The sequence below is a fragment of the Hippoglossus hippoglossus genome, chromosome 24 (genome assembly GCF_009819705.1).
Source record: "Hippoglossus hippoglossus isolate fHipHip1 chromosome 24, fHipHip1.pri, whole genome shotgun sequence".
NCBI classification, from domain to species: Eukaryota; Metazoa; Chordata; class Actinopteri; order Pleuronectiformes; family Pleuronectidae; genus Hippoglossus; species Hippoglossus hippoglossus.
This window is the reverse complement of record NC_047174.1, coordinates 21,078,965-21,096,293: the sequence shown is the minus strand read 5'-3', so window position 1 is coordinate 21,096,293 and position 17,329 is coordinate 21,078,965. Positions and strand designations below refer to the sequence as shown.

At 38.9% G+C, this 17,329-nt stretch overlaps 1 protein-coding gene across 4 annotated transcripts in view; it reads left to right on the top strand.

Moving 5' to 3' along the window:
* The window catches only part of mcm9 (minichromosome maintenance 9 homologous recombination repair factor), a 37,145-nt gene that overhangs the window by 11,081 nt on the left and 8,735 nt on the right, over window positions 1-17,329 (top strand). For 2 of the 4 annotated variants that reach the window (XM_034580452.1, XM_034580451.1), the window contains 7 exons: window positions 7,532-7,715; window positions 8,851-9,016; window positions 11,056-11,162; window positions 12,632-12,838; window positions 12,994-13,075; window positions 13,351-13,551; window positions 13,649-13,774. In XM_034580452.1, the coding sequence (XP_034436343.1) occupies window positions 7,551-7,715; window positions 8,851-9,016; window positions 11,056-11,162; window positions 12,632-12,838; window positions 12,994-13,075; window positions 13,351-13,551; window positions 13,649-13,774 (1,054 nt within the window). In that variant the 5' untranslated portion in view covers window positions 7,532-7,550. Of the gene's footprint in view, window positions 1-7,531; window positions 7,716-8,850; window positions 9,017-11,055; window positions 11,173-12,631; window positions 12,839-12,993; window positions 13,076-13,350; window positions 13,552-13,648; window positions 13,775-17,329 lie in introns of those variants that run through there. The other 2 variants (XM_034580453.1, XM_034580455.1) reach the window with 2 other exon arrangements.

The window sequence follows — 17,329 nt, the reverse complement described above, 5'->3', positions numbered from 1 at the left end:
CAAGTTTTTTTATTTAATTTTGAGTAAATTCATTATTGTTAGTTTAACCGAAAAAATAATCGTAAGATTAATCGATAAAAAAAGAATTGATAGGTGCAGCCTTAGTTTGGACTAAAACCAGATAACATGGGCATTTCCGTAAACAACATCTGGTGTTATACAGCTAACAGTGTAAAAAACTCTTCATTCAGGTGAAGCGCACTGAAAATCTTAGTGACTCGGTGGCGTAATGAGATCGTCATCAGTCCAGAAGCTACTACTGCTTCGGCTCGTCGTTTCGAATCCCGTTCAACTTTTTTGTACTACATCTATTTTTTACCCATATGATTTATATTGTTGTCTAAATTTGATGTTGACACAGACATATTATATTAACTTGTGATGTGTTTTTGTTTGATGTTTATTTCAACGAGACCTTCAGCATATCACCGCACTTCAGACACGAGCGTTTTGTAAAAATGACGAATCAGCAACCGAATCTGCATCCAACCAGCAACATCTGGAATAAAGACTGTTGTAGATGTACTTCCGTGTAGTCATAGCGGCTCATACTACGCTGTGACAACACGGAAGTACAATTACATACCTAACATTGGGAACGCTAAGAAAGGCAAACGCAATGTCATTCACAAATTAGTGGACATGATTTTGCTGTTGCTCAACAATGAAAAAGGAAATTGCCAAAGTAATGGTAAAGGTCCACGGATTTTTCCATAGACGCTAGATAAGCTTGTAAGTTGCTAGGGGAGGGGAAAAGTTGTTAAACCTAGCGATGAGTGTCGTAGACACGAGTACACCTAAAAGAAAAAATCATGATAGAGGGGGAGATAACTCCCAGAATAGCGATATGGATAAGAATCAAGTAAAAGCAATGAGGTCAAACCAAAGCAGTAATTTACATTGTATCAATGGGTGTATCTGAGCAGGAGCTGCTAACCTGTCTGAAAGGTGGCAATATTATAAACGTGACATCCTACTGAGGATGCCCCAACTATATCAAAGCCGAAAAGGTAGAAAGACTAAGAAGGAAAGCAAAATATCTTGTGCAGAAGTGTTAATAAGGGTGGAAGGGGGCCAGACAAGTGTGAGTTGATTCTGTTAGTAGAGCTCTGACGGGAATTATCATGTCCATTAATGAAGATTCAGTTGTGTTAGCAGGAAAATGCTGCCTGCATTTATGGTTAAAGCAATGTGGAAAGTAAAAATGGTAGTAAATAAAAAATCTGATGTAGCTTGAGAAATTACCTATGCTGCAGGGAAGCTATCCTAGGAGTGGATGAGTAAGAATAAATAATAAGCAGAGATGGGGATTTTCATGATGATTAGTGCTATCTGCATAATATTTTATATTTCTTTTAGATAAACTAAAAGAAAAGCTAGAAATAATATGCATTGAGGAGACATGGTTAAAAACATGGTTAGATTTTGTAATCCCAGGGTATAAGTAAAAGAAAGGATAGAGAGAACAAATCAGGAGGGGTGTGTGCAACATTTATTGGAAATGGAATCCAGGACAGATGAATAGAAATCCAAACAGAATTGGAGTTTGTAGTTATAGAAGTGTGGACTGATCTGGGGGAAATTACCATTATAAATTTGTATAACCCCTGCTTTAATATAGAAGAAAGTCACTATCAAAATTCTATTGATAAGGTTAGTACTGATGGTATGGGTAGAGGATTTTAATGCACACAATAAGTTATGGAGAAGCAAGAAGAGAGATAGAAACAAAAGAATTTTGGATGATTTTATAGATAAAAATAACCTATTTCTGTTAAATGATGGCCGACCAACATGGTTCAAAACAAGCTGAGGAATGTCATCCTTTATATACGTAAACAGAATTGGCATTAATTGGTGGATGGGAAATAGTAGACCAAAGTACAATAGGAAGTGAGCCCATAATAAGTAGAGTTGGTTAGGTGCTTAACTGAGGAACCAGTTAATTTCTCCTTGAGGCTTGATTTTAAAAGGGTGAATTGTGTAGAGTTTAAGAAAATTGTGAATACAGAAATATTAATGGTAGAAAGTCAGAAATGTGTAAACAAGTAGAATAGTTCATTAATTAAGGAGATATGGTCAGCTACAGCCAAGACTATCCCTAAGAAAAAAAATCCTCAAAGAAGAACAATGGTCCAATGGTGGAATGAGGAATGTAACATTGGTGTCCGAGCCAGAAATATAGCATATAGAAAGTTAAAATGGCATCCATTAATAAAGTATGCTATTGAATATAAGGGACTGAGCGCCAAAGTAATGGCGTAAATGTAATAAAAGAAGCAAAGAAAAACAGCTGGAGAGATTTTTGTTGTCAATTAGGACCAGACTCCGATTACAAAGATCTGGATCTTATTATATGAAATGACAGTAGTATTTAGGCAATCTACAATTCCTGTCCTCCACCTCAATGGTATTGAAGCTGTTAATAATAAAAATCTGTTGGTAAAAGAATTCCAATAAACCATAGTTCAAACAAATTTTGTGAAAGAAATAGAAGGAGAGGGGAAATATCAGACAAACAACAGAATAAACTAGACTTGCGAGCAAGTACAGTGCGGTTCTGAGACTCGCCACTGTGGGGAAGTGACGCGACAGCGCCGAGGCGGCCACGTCCCCCCACATTGCCCCCACGAAGGGATGTCAGACCTTGTCCATTGGGTGGCGCCTTAAAAATACTCGCTAATCATGTCTCATGATTCTCACGAGTCAGCTGTGAAAAATTCAGGTCATTCATATGATGCTTGAACCAGAGTGAGTACTTGCAGGTTTCCAGTAGGTGGTGCTATTGAGCCATTCTGCCTCAGCTGCCAAATATTGTGCTTGTGTTCACATAGTGACTGTCATTATACATGTCCAGTTTGAGGCAGACTGGAGCAAATGCAGTGGAGTTACAACAACTTAATTTCCATGCTGATTAGTAGGTGGCATTATCACCATCCCTACATACAGACTAATAGATCTGTTCAGGCTTGGACTCTGATCATGTGACAGAATTTTGGGGCTGATTGGACAATGCACAGTGGAGTTACAACAACTTCATCTTTACGCTGATCAGTAGGTGGCGCTATTACTATCACTACATATAGACTAATAGATCTGTTCAGGTCGGGGCTCTGATGAAGCCTGATACATTTGGGTCTAATTGGACAATGTACAGTGGAGTTTAAAAAACAATTCTTGTTTCACAGTGAATCAGTAGGTGGCGCTATGATCATGTGACAGAATTTTGTTGCTAATAAGACAATTCACATTGGAGTTACAACAAAATAATTTTCACGCTGATCAGTAGGTGGCGCTATGACCCAGATTTTGGCGAAGGATGAACTTTTGCTGCACCTCAATGTGTACACGGTTTGAGGAAAAATCGGAATTCAGACCATGGACTTATGACTTGTCTGAGCTCATTTGAGCTGTATATTGTAAAGCAGCCAGGAGCAGTGCATCAAAGTATACAACATGTCACTTCCTGTCGCCAGCAGGTGGCGCTGTGACAATGAGTTAATATTGACATATGGAGCTGTTCAGGCCGGCACTGTGATCGTGTGAAAGAGTTTTGAGGCTGATTGGACAATGCACAGAGGAGTTATAAGAAATCCCTCTTTTTAGGCGATTCATCAAAATTTGATGCTACGCCACAGTCAGACCGTGTGACTTAAAAATCGAGGTAGTTTTAATCTCCATGGAGTTGAGATGACACTCACTGAATTTAAAGTTGATTTAAAGTTGATCCGAGAGAGTTTTTTGTTTGTTATGAAAAGACACATGTCCCTACTGATTTTTGTACATGTCGGTCAATCGTGGTGCCGGGGCTGCACTTTAGGAGGTGTTATTCAGTTATTTGGCCACGCCCACTTCTTAAAGCCATATGAATGTCTTCGGGGGGGGGGCTGTTGTTACACACATGTAGTTTGAGGGAGATTGAACGATGTACAATGAAGTTACAGCAATTTCGTGTGTCACAGCGAATTGTTGAAATTTGACACCTCGCCGCTAACATGGCATTTGACGAAAACTTACAGTTTGCATATGACTACATCATTAATGTCTTGAGAACCTTCTGACAAAGTTTGACATGGTTGCGGTCAATGAATGAGGAGGAGTACATCAAAATGTAAGATGTGCAAAAAACAAGGCCTTTCCTGTTGCCACCAGGGGGCGCTGTGATTTTAAGTCGTGATTTCTGTGTAGATATCATCAGGCCGGGACTGTTGTCTTACATGTCCAGTTTTGAGTCGATTGGACTATGTATGTACACTGAAGTTACAGCAATATCGTGTGTAACGGCGACTTGTTGAAATTTGACGCCACGCCACTAATATGGCGTTTGACGAATACTCACAGTAATCTTATGCCTACATCATCAATGTCTTGAGACTCTTCTGACAAAGTTTGACATGGTTTTGGTCGATGAACGAGGAGGAATTAATCAAAGTGTAAGATGTGCAAAAAAAAGACGTTTCCTGTTGCCAACAGGGGGTGCTCTCATTTTAAGTCAGTTCTGTTTAGATGTCATCAGGCCGGGACTCTTGTCATCCATATCCAGTTTGGAGTAAATTGGATCATGTATGTCCGAGATACAACAACCTCGTGTTTGGATGGCGAGTATTCAATATTTGATGCCACGCCACGGTCACATCGTGTGACGAAAACTCAAAAAAAAGTTAGTTTTAATTGACATCTTGTTAAGATGACACTCACCAAATTTGAAGGTGATCTGATGAAAGCTCTAGGAGGAGTTCGTTAAAGGTCAAAATGGCCGTCTTCATGTTGCATTTTTCATAATGCTCCTTGGGACCTTTTTGTTCGTCTGGTCATGATACAAATGTGTACCGAGGTTCGTGAAGATCGGTGAATGCAAACTCTGGGGTTGCATTTTAGGTGGTGTTGTTGAGACATTTTGCCACGCCCATTTCAAATTACTCCAGAATACTTCAGTCTTTGCCACTTTTGAATTTTCTGGAAACTTTGGTGAGTTTTCAAGCATGTTTAGGCCCTCATAAAGCCAATTCATTTGGCAGCAAATAATAATAAGAAAAAACGGACCAATTTCAATAGGGAATTTCCACTGTCTGTGCTCGGGCCCTAAAAATCATTTTCGCACTGTCATGGCTCGGGCCCTAATAAGAATAATCGGACCAATTTCAATAGGGCCTTCACACTGTCGGTGCTCGGGCCTTAATAAGAAAAATCATTTCAATTTCAATAGGGCCTTCGCACTGTCAGTGCTCGGGCCCTAATAAGAATAACCGGACCAATTTCAATAGGTCCGGTAGAGCAATAGAGTTGCTTTAGACAGTGATGCTCAACAATGGACTCTGTCCTGAATTTAGACATTGACATCAAGAAAGCTGTAGCAAAAAATAAATAAGCAGTAGTTGCATTTTTTCTTGACATTGAAAAAGCGTAAAATATTCTATTGAAGGTAGGATTATAGATCACTCTTTATGACGCAGGGGTTCGAGGAAGAATGTTCAACTAGATTAAAAACTTTTTATGCAATAGGTAGATACAGATGTGGGTAGGGAGTGAACTTTCTGAAGAGCTTGAGGTGGAGAATGGAACCCCACTGGGGAGTATTATTAATCCTGTCCTGTTAAACATAGTAATCAATGGAATATTTAGTAGAGTAGGAAAAGAATATTGTCATTATTTGCAGATGATAGGGCCATTTGGAAGCGAGGGAAGACCCTCTCCCATGTCTTCACCAAAATCCCCAAAACACTGGATAAGGTGACTGAAGGGGCTAATGATTGGGGTTTTAGTAACCATAGATAAAACAATATATATGTTATTTAGATATAAAAAGTAATTGACAAATCATAATCTACAAATATATGGAAAGTTAAAAACTTAAGTTTCTTGGAATGTGGTTGGATGAAAGATTGACTTGGAAACACAGACTGGTACACATAGACAAGGTTGCATTAAAATGTGAAAAAATAATAAATGTTCATAGGTTTGTGGCAGGTTCTGAGTGGGGGGCTGATACAGAATGAATGATGATGAAGCATGGTACAGTATATGGTTCAGCAGCTTCTGCAGTAATTAAGAAAACAGATGTAATACAAGCTAAAGCCCTGACAATATGCATTTCGCACTACTCCAATTCCAGCATTACTGATAGAAATGGGAGGAGTGCCCTTGGAAATAAGATGATATAAACTTGGACTAAAATATTTGATGAAACTAAAAGGTCAAGATGATACATTTCCAACAAAGTGCCTGCTGGATCAACATTGGGAATTTCAGGGAAGAGTAAGAAAGACTTAAAATAATATTGGAATTCAGCTAAAATCTAAAGCGGAGGAAATTGGAATTGTGGATATAGATGTGTGCCCTCCAGTCTGCTGGTCAGGTTCCATTATGGCTGATCCCAGAACCCAATGTTGATCTAAGCATATTGAATAAAGGCTAAAAAAAGACTTCAGAGATCATGGTTCTGGAAATTAAGACTTGGTTGCAAAATGAGTGGAATTCATATCTACAGATCTAAACAGATTGATCAAATCACCGAAACAGGGGGATAGTGGCGTTTGGGGTAAACATACCAGAATTAGGAATTAAAAATGGATTTCAGATCAGATGGTGGGTAGAAGAATATAATTCAATCATATGCAGTGACTCAGCAGCAGTTTTAACTACAATAAAATAAATCAAATCCAATTTTTTCCCCATATTTTTCAAACATTATATAGAATTCATAAAGCAGGGCATGAGGTGGGTTTTATTTGGGTACCGACACACACAGGTGTAGAGGGGAATGAGGAAGCAGATTATTTCACAAAGAATGCTGCCCATGGGGAAGAATAGAACTGAACTTATGACATGGATGGTCAGAATACATGCGATATGCGATAACGTTGTTTAATGTCGCGATGGCGATATGACTTGAGATAAATAAACATAAACAGTCCCTGGCTACGGACGCAGACACCACTGACAGCTCCACAGCCCGAGGGAGAAGGTGCCTAGCCCGGCCACAAGTCCAGAGCAGACACCCAGGGAGCCATGCATAGCTTCACTAAGCCCACTTACAGTGTTAATTTGGGGTCTTTTCATACATGTTTGGACCTTGAAAAGTAATTTTTTTTTGAGAGAGATGGAAAGATGTTCTCTGTTCTTTCTATTCTCACCTCAGCAGAAAACTATTCAGAGACCCGGCAACAACTGGAGAAACAGTTTTTATGAAGCTGATGGACTTTCTGCATAGTAGTGGACAATATAAACACATTTGAATAATGATCAAAAGGTGCACATATATCAAACAGTAGAGGGCAGCAATATGTCATGCAGTGTCTAGTCTGCCAAATCCAATAAGTAGAAAAAGTGTTTGAGGAGGAACTTAGCTAAGTGAGCATACATCACAGTCGTTGGGAAATATGGCAAGTAACAGGCACACAGGGTGGAGAGGGTTGTCACAGTGTGTAGATAATACTGTACCTATTTGTGACCATAAAAGTCTAAGTACTTGCCATATTTTAATTCTAGTGAATATGACATTTGTCTGATTTGTTCATTTCTCTTCTTCTAGGAGTTCTAATCACTTCAACATGCTGATAAACTCAGAACAGGAGGCACTGATTGGGCGGGTGTTTGAAACCTATCTGACAGAACATCATCATGGTGACATTCTTCAGCTTATTGCAGATGCTAATGAAGAGACCCATCACCCTGTTGTTGTCAATGCAATGACATTGTTTGAAAGCAATATGGAGGTAAGTTAAAACAAACAGAAGTAAGCCAGGGTACTTGTGATATGGATATCAGTCCAACTACAGGCCAGAGAAGAGGATTATTTTTACTGTACAGATATATTGCTGTATAGCCCTAGTAATCATATATAAAATAATCTCAGTTCAATACACTGTTCCATCTATCATGCTTTACACAAGACAGAACTCTTCAAATAACACAAATCCTTCATTGACTCGTGAAGTTTCTTTAGTTCCTTCTTTAGTTGGACTTCATTTGGACAGCTGAATGTTGTCATGACTGGATACCACAATTCGAGATTGAATCAGTGTCCGAGCTAAATTCAATAGCTGCTGAAAATAGAGCCTTTTTGCATTCCAGCTAATATATATATAATACAAATTATTATTATTATTATTAATAATGATAATAATAATAATAATAATAATAATTTGTATCAGTGTCCCAGCCCATTAAAACACTCAAATTCCATTACTTTAATAGCATATTAGCTGGAATGCAAAAAGGCTCTATTTTCAGGCTCTATATAATCATTATTATTATAGTTTTGAGAATTGCAGATAAGGGGAGCAATTTTCTTTAGTTTTACCAGAAAATCCTAAAAATGAACTTTGACATTCGTAGGCCCCAAAAATTGCATTCCTTAGCAATATGTTTTGCATTACCTTGCAATACTTTTGCTTTATCTCACAATAGTTTCCTATTTCCATGATGCAACACTGTAATTTCCTTATTGATGGAGAACTGTGCAGTCATCTGTATCTGTGCGGTTATCCTGAATCCAGTCAATGCCTCTGAATTAATCAGGTAGCATATTGCAGATCACTGTACTGCAGTCTTTTGGAAAGACTTGATCTAAGAAGTCGTTTAAGTTAACTGTCTCTAACTATACAGCCATACTTATTGGGCAGTAATACATTTTCACCATACTTTGTGCCCAGTTCAAAGTACAATTCAATAAGCTGATCCATACTGCTGGGAAAAGATGAGAAAAATTTTGAAATTAAAAAAACGTTTGTATTGCGAGTTTAAAGTATTGTTTACTGATTTGCTCATTGGAGAGATTCTTTAAAAACACTTCATTATTTAACCTGTTTTTCATTAATTACATGGTATCTCTAATATGTGTGTCCACAGGTTGGGGACTATTTCAATGCCTATCCGAACGATGTCCTGGCTATATTTGATAAAGTGTTACAAAGAAAAGCCATGGACTTGTCACAGAATGCTTCTCCCAAGCACTACGAAGGACAAAGAACAAAGGAGCACCGAATGAGAAACAAACTTCATGCTCGCATTACAGGTTAGACATCCGCCTTGGAAAGATGGTCTGATGTTAGCAGCTGTTACCCAGAGCTTACATTGTGAAGTTGAATGGTATTCAGAAATACATTATATTAAAGTTCTGTGGCACAGGATGATTGCATGAGGATATCACTGTATTTGCATAATGTGTAAGGAGATTGAAAGAGATGTATACATGTATATGCATATATAGACTGTAATAAGTATATAGGCAGGTATGGTTTATTGTATGAATATGAGTACAAAAATGGTATGTGCTACATACACATAAATGGGTGAAATAAAGGACCTGTGGAAGCGCTCGTCCTTACACTCTGGGTTCAGCAGTCTGCTGAATGAGCTTCGTATGGCCCACAGTGTCATGTAGGGAGTAAGAGGTGTTGTACAAGATGGATTTCAGCTTCGCTAACATCATCCTCTCACCCACTTTCTCAATGGAGTCAAGAGGGCAGTCCAAGACCGAGCTGGCCTTCTAAGGGATAGTTCACTGAAAAATTAAAATTCACTCATTACCTATTCACCACTCTGCCGATGGAGGGGTTGGTGAAGTGTTTGAGTCCACAAAACACTTAAGGAGTTTCAGGGGTAAACTTTGTTGCAGCAGAATCCCTTACAATTGAAGTCGATGCTGAGTCCTTCTTCAGACGTAATAAAACATAAGAAAAAACACAACATGCCTCCATACTGCTCGTGTGGTGTCATCAAAGTGTCCGCGAGCCCCAACATTCATATTTGACTCGAAATTGTGTCATTTACACCAAGTTTTTGGCCTAAATGTCCGCTGATATCTTCCTACGAGGTGCAGTCACAGACCGTCGGACATGCTTACGTCCGCTAGCTTAGCCACTTCCTGTAGACTTTTAGGCTAAAAACACGGTGTAAATGATATTATTTGTGTTATTTGATCATGACACTGTCTGACAAAATTTATCAAAGATTAATGAATTGACATTTAAAATGAGTGAAAACAAACAGATACAGCGCCTACACTCCCACTTCCACCTCTCAGTCTTGTTCTAATTGTAATATTGGATATTGTTCTGATGTTGACTCAAATATCTACATTGTGTATCGTGACAATAGGGCGGACCTATGAAGGCGATCTATTTAATTAATGTTACTCTATGTCTACTCACATATGCTACATCATAAGTCAGCAGTGCGCCGGCAGACCTTTGCTAGAAGAATAGGTAACATCACGGAGGGAGCTAAAAAAGGTTCAGCAATTTTTTGAGGTATTTCACATGTATTACGGCAAAAAAATCCCACACCTAAGAATGATCCCAGTGTCGTTCACAGACAGAGGTGTACAGACCAAATGTAGATTTCATGACTGATCAAATCAATCAGTGCATCCCACATGACAAATGAAAACACAGACAGTTGTTCACCAAAGATGCACTAAGTCTTACACTGGGTGGTTGTGAGACAAAACTATTGCATAGCTTGTTCTTTAAAAAAGGAATATAGAGTAAAATAAACCTCAAGATTTATTCAAATGATTTATTTTATTTGAGACTGGATAAGTTTGTTTGCTGTTGATTTGTGTGGTGACAATTTCTGTGAATCAAGCACAAAGTCAAACACTTCTTTCTGTAAGTTTAATTCAGCATCTGCAGATGGACTGACAGTACACATCACCTGAATGACATGTACAAATTAGCAAAGAACAGAGGAGAAATCTGTGTTTTTATAACTCACAACCCCCCCCCCCCCCATTGGGTATTTAAAGGAATTTATTACCCTCCTGATGTCTTATCAGGGTGGGAGACATCCTACCTTCATGTCTCTGTGGAAGACCCCTAGAGTGAGACCCCAGGTGTGAGATCCCAACCATTTGCAAAGAGATACCATAAAGTTAAAGTCTCTGAGCAATAATCGTAAACCTAAAGTTGCCGGTTTAGATAAACAATTTGGGCAATCTTCCGCATACACGTCTGCTCATGCAATATCAAATCCACAAATGACAAAATTTTCATTACGTTTGCCTGTCAAGTTTTCTGTTCTTTACTGACCCCCTGACTATTGTGTGTCTAGGTTTACCAGTTTGTCCAGAACTAACCAGAGAGACCATTCCCAGGTCAAGAGACGTAGGGCATTTTTTGTCTGTCACTGGTACTATCATACGTACCAGTGTTGCAAAGGTAACAGTAGGTAACTGATCGTCACTGATCGTCTTATAACTTTTGCAACCAATAACATTTGAGAGGCAATATATATATATATATATATATATATATATATATATTTATATGTGTGCTGGCATTGGTGCGCCTTCTGTTATTGTTAGTGTATAGTGACTCCTTCTATATCTCAATTAAATTTCAATTAAATTTTATTTGTATAGTGCCAAATCATTATATACATTATATCAAGGCACTTAACATAGTAAGGTTTAGACACTGCTGCAACTGTGTTTGTTCTAGTCTAACAATCTGGTTTCTTTCATATTTTGTCAGTTGTCTTACCATGTTTCATTAGGGTTGCAAAATTCCGGGAATATTCAAAGTTGGAAACTTTCCATGGGAATTAACGGGAATATACGGGAATATACGGGAATTAACGGGAATAAACGGGAATAAACGGGAATAAACGGGAAATTTTGTGGGTAATTTATACTAACTGTCATATACAGACATAAATATAAACATTTTGTTTTGTCATAAGCTGATTTGAGCCCTGAGGAAACTTTGGGCACTTGACTATATGCTTCTGCATCTTTGTGGCATTCTTAACATAGGTCTTTGCACAGTATTTGCAAATGTACACAGCCTTTCCTTCTACATTGGCTGGGGTGAAATGTCTCCACACATGAGATAGTGCACGTAGCATTGTTCTGTAGAATAAGATGAGAAAAAAGCTTGTAAAAAACACTAATGCAATGCCAGAGATATAAATAGTTAGCTAAACAATTGGAATCGTCTTTAAAAATATTTTACAATTGATGGATAAATGAATAGAAATAGGCTAGATGAACAATCCTCAATCAGCATGCTAATATATTTTCCCCAGTAATGTCATCAAAACTTCCCTGACTAGTCCTTGGGCTAATGCTCACTGGGAATTATCTGCGCATGTGATGGAGAAATGCACAGTGCAGGGTTGAAATTCAACGTGCAGCGTGTGCTGCATTCCATACATCTTTAAAATAGAGTTTTGAATGACGTTTTTATTGCTCAGCGTTTAATTTGCGGTAGTTTTTTTTCCCCAAAATTCCCAAAATTCCCGAGCTTAACTTCCCATGGAAAGTTTCCGGAAAGTTTCCGGAAATTTACCGGAAATTGTCCGCCCCTTTGCAACCCTATGTTTCATTAAATTCAAAAGGCTTAGAAAGTGTGTTTTTAAATGCTTGTTCATGCAGTAAGTCATAATTGGTAATATAAAAGTCAGTGTACCCAACTTTTTTGTAGCTTTCCAGGTCAAGTTGGTTTTATTTAATTTGCAGAGTACTTTTTGCCCATATTTTATCCTGACAGTATATGGTGATATGTGCCTCAATAAAGAAATATACATTTTGACAAAATTGAGATTACATTTTTTTAAGTAATTCATGTTTGGTGAGTGTGACCATGTTCTTGTTTTTTCTTTTGAATGATACATCTGCTTCTCATAGGTTCTGGAATACGAGCGTGATTACATGTGCGACAAGTGTCGTCATGTTTTCTCGATGCAGGCTGATTTTGACCAGTTCTATGCCTCTGTCCCACCTGTGAACTGCCCTAATCCTGATGGCTGTAATTCATACAAGTTCAGCTGTCTGTCAGGAGGATCTGAGCCTTCAGCCTGCAAGGACTATCAGGAGATCAAGATACAAGAACAAGTAGGGCAATTATGCATACAATCCCCATTTGTCTAATTAAAAAGGAAATGTATCTTTGCTACTATTATTTTCTTAAGATAACAAATTTAATATACCCAGGATGTAAAATCGGGATTTTCCTTTTTGTCAAAGTAAATCTTGTTTCCGCACCAAAGGTGCAGAGGCTGTCAGTGGGCAGTATTCCTCGTTCTATGGTGGTGGTTCTTGAGGATGACCTGGTCGACAGTTGTAAATCTGGTAAGAACTGTAACCCGAGACACTTTGCTCTGAAGGCAGTGTCATTATGTTGTATGTCCGCGATGTGAGTTACTTTGGATAAAATCTTTTGATAAAGGAGAAAATGTAATGGAAATGTCTTTTCTGGTACAACACATGCTGTGATACAAAGCATTGTTGCGGAATCAGAGTTCAAATAAAATTCAGTGAGAAATTCAATTAATAAAGAAACCACAATATTTATTTTCAACTGACCGTGACAGCGTTCAGCATGCTCATGTATTGTGTGCTCCCAGGAGATGACGTGACCGTCTATGGGGTAATGTGCCAGCGCTGGAAGCCCTTTTATGAGGGCACTCGCAGTGATGTGGAGATGGTCCTCAAAGCTAACAATATAGAAGTAAACAACAACCAGACTGCTGCTGCACTGCTCATGAAGGATGTTCAGCAAGAATTTGCTGTTTTCTGGGATAATTACAAACATGATCCCATAGCTGGTATGTAAGAATTTCCCTTAGAAAAACAAAAGTCCTACTATATTTTTATTTCTTGTTTTATTTTGATTAAAATTTGTATCCTCTCCCCTCTCTTTAGGTAGAAACCAGATCTTGTTGAGCCTGTGCCCACAGGTATTTGGCATGTATGTGATTAAACTGGCAGTGGCCATGGTGTTGGCTGGCGGAGTGCAGAGGATAGATTCTTCTGGGACCAAGATCAGGGGTATTGCTCTTGTTTCTAATGTGGTTTAAATTAAAGCGGCTGCAAAGGGGCTTACTTAGAGCTTCACTTTATTACCGCCAAGGAGCTTATATTTTTATCTGCGTTTGTTTGTTGGTTTCGTTTTCTGGATTACGCAAAAAGTACTGGACTGATTAACCAGAACCTTGGAGGAAGTGTGCGGGATTGGTCAGTGTAGAACCCATTACATTTTGGTATAGATCAGGATCAGGGGACAGATCCTGCAATGTGGTTTCAGAGAATGTTCAGGACTGATATTTATGAGTGTGTGCAATTTAAATATTCTAGATCCAAATACATTTTTTAATATGGTTTCATAGGGGGACTGTTTGGCCTTGGCAGATGTATTAACTCTCAAGGTACCTTTCTAGTTTTTCCACTTTGTCAGTCTGTCTGATATTTAAAAGGATTACGCAAAAAATACTTGACTGTTGACCACGAAATTTGGTGGAAGGATGAAGTATCTGAAAGGGAAGAACCCATTTGATTTTGTTTTGGATCCTAATAAATGGGCAGATCCAGCAATTCCCCCAGAATTTGAAAAAACATCCTTCTGCATAGCTAGAGAGCCCCCACTGTTCCCCTTTTTCAGACATACGCATGCCATTGAATCATATAACCACCATTGTTAGTGACCTATGCATGTGCCACCAGTTTGACACACACATAATATATATATAATATATGCATTGCTCAAAAAATGAGGGAACAATTAAATCACATCAGACCTTGATGAATGAGTTATTTAAGTTGAAAATCTTTACTATTGTACATTGTAGAATATGTTGAGAACAAAATGATGTTACAACTGTCAATGGAAATCAAAATCATTACCCATTGAGGGCTAGATTTAAAACCACACTGAAAATCAAAGATGTTATGTGATGTTAGATCACAGGCTGATCCAACTTGTGTTGATTTCATCATGGCAACTCATAATAGGACTCAGTAGTGTGTATGGCCCTATTGTGCATGTATGCACTCCAGACAACGTCTGGGTATGCTCCTGATGAGTCGGCGGGTGGTGTCCTGTGGGATCTCCTACTGGACCTGGATCTGGGCATTGGTGAGCTCCTGGACAGTCTGTGGGGGTACTTGGCGGCGTTGGACATAACGTCCAATAGGTACTCAATTTGATTTAGGTCAGGGGAACGTGAGTGCCAGTCAATGGAATCAATGCCTTCGTCATCCAGGAACTGCCTACACACTCTGGCCTGCACCAAGAGGAACCCAGGGCTCACTGCACCAGCATAAGTTCTGACAATTTCTCTGAGGATTTCATCCCGGTACCTAACAGCAGTCAGGGTACAGTTGGCTATGACATGGAGGTCTGTACGACTTACCAAGGATAGGCCTCCCCAGACCATCACTGACCCACCGCTAAACTGGTCATGCTGGATGATGATACAGGCAGCATAATGTTCACCACGGCGTCTCCAGACTCTTTCATGCCTGTCACATGTGCTCAGTGTGAACATGCTCTTATCTGTAAAGAGAACGGGGCGTCAGTGGCGGACCTGCCAATTTTTGTGCACAGTGCTGGGCAGTAAGCACAGGTTCCAGTAGAGGGCGTCGGGCCCTCATGCCACCCTTATGGAGTCTGTTTCTGTGGAGGCAAACACTCTACTGAGTCTCATTATGAGTTGCCGTGATGAAATCCACGGAGTTGGATCAGCCTGTGATTTCCATTTTTTACTTTTTATGTGGTTTTGAATCATGCTCTCAGTGGGTTGATGATTTTGGTTTCCATTGACCCTTGTTACGTTTTGTTCTCATCAAATTATACAATGTACATCAGTAAAGATTTTCAACTTGAATAATTTGTTCATCAAAATCTGATGCGTGATTTAAGTTTTCCCTTAATATTTTAAGTTTTGTCTGGTCAACTTCATTTTATTTGTTAATATACATCCATTCCTGCCATTCAGGCCTGCAACACATTCCCCAAAAAGGTGGGACGGGGGAAATTTAGGGCTAGTATCAGGTAGAATGATAAAAAATGAAGTGATTTGAAATAGGTGATGTCAACAGGTGATTGTAATCATGACTTGGTACAAAAGTAGCATCCAGGAAAGGCCTAGCTCTTTAGGAGCAAAGATAGGCCAACAAATGTGTGAGAAGATTAGTGAAATGTTTAAAAACAGTGTTCCTCAATGAAGGATAGGAAGGGATTTGGATATTTCATCCTCTATGGTGCATAGCATTATTAAAAGATTTAGGGAATCTGGAGAAATTTCAGTGCGGTCAGACGAGTCAGTATTTACGGTCTTTTTTTGGAAGAAATGTTGGCTGTGTACTCCAGACCAAAGATGAAAATGACTATCCAGACTGTTACCAGCAACAAGTCCAAAAGCCATGGTCTGTCATGGTATGGGGTTGTGTCCGTGCCCTCGTTAAAGGTAACTTACACTTCTGTGATGCACCATTAATGCCGAAAAGTACATATAGATTTTGGAGCAGCATCTGCTGCCTTCAAGACGACATCTTTTCCAGAGACATCCATGCATATTGCAACAAGACAATGCAAAACCACATTCTGCACACATTACAATGGCATGGCTGCTGAAGAAGAGGGTGGGGGTGCTGGACTGGCCTGCCTGCTTTCCCAAATTGGCCACAATAGAGAATATGTGGGGCATTTTGAAACGCAAAATGCGACAACGGAGACCCCGTACTGTTGCACACCTTAAGACTTGTTTGCAGGAAGAATGGGACAGAATGACCCCTGAAACACTTTATCACTTGGTGTCTTGAGTCCCTAAACATATTTTAAGTGTTGTGAAAAGGAATGGCAACATTATAAAGTGCTAAATGCTTTACCGTCCCAACTCTTTTTGAAATAGTTTGCAAGAATCAAAATTAAAATAAGTGGTTATTTTGAAAAAAACAATACAAATAATGTGCTTTTGTATTGTTTTTATTGTAATACAGGTGAAAGATCATTTATAAATCGCTGTTCTCAGTTTTAATTTTAAATGTAACATACCGTCCCAACTTTTTCTGATCTGGGGTTGTATATGCCCCTCTAGTTTTCTGAGATATCAATGAAAATATGGAGCACCCTATCTCGCAATGGTAAAGAAAATTCCACCCTTTTATCTGGATCTGCACCAACCTATATGTGTTCTTTCCTGACCCATACCATAATCTTTCCTGCAGTTTTTGTGTAATCCTACTGACTAACAGACAATCAGACAAAACACGAAGGCATAACCTCCTCGAGGGAGGTAATAATTCATGCACTGGTGCAGATACAAATAATGCAAATCTATAACATTTAAATGTGGTTTCAAAAGGGGAATGTTGGCCAAGGAAGTTGTGTTTTCGTCTGCGCTTGTATGTTTGGAATGCTAATTATTGTGGTTAGCTCAGCCTCATAATGTTGTCTACTCAACTGTGTGGCTGTGGCAATTTCAGTTCACTTTACATTTACAACAAGAAGCAAACAGAAACTAAATCAAAATACTTCAAACGTGAGGGTTATCATTCATTGTCTATCAAAGTCAAAAAGAGTGGTGCCAATTTCACCACAATATG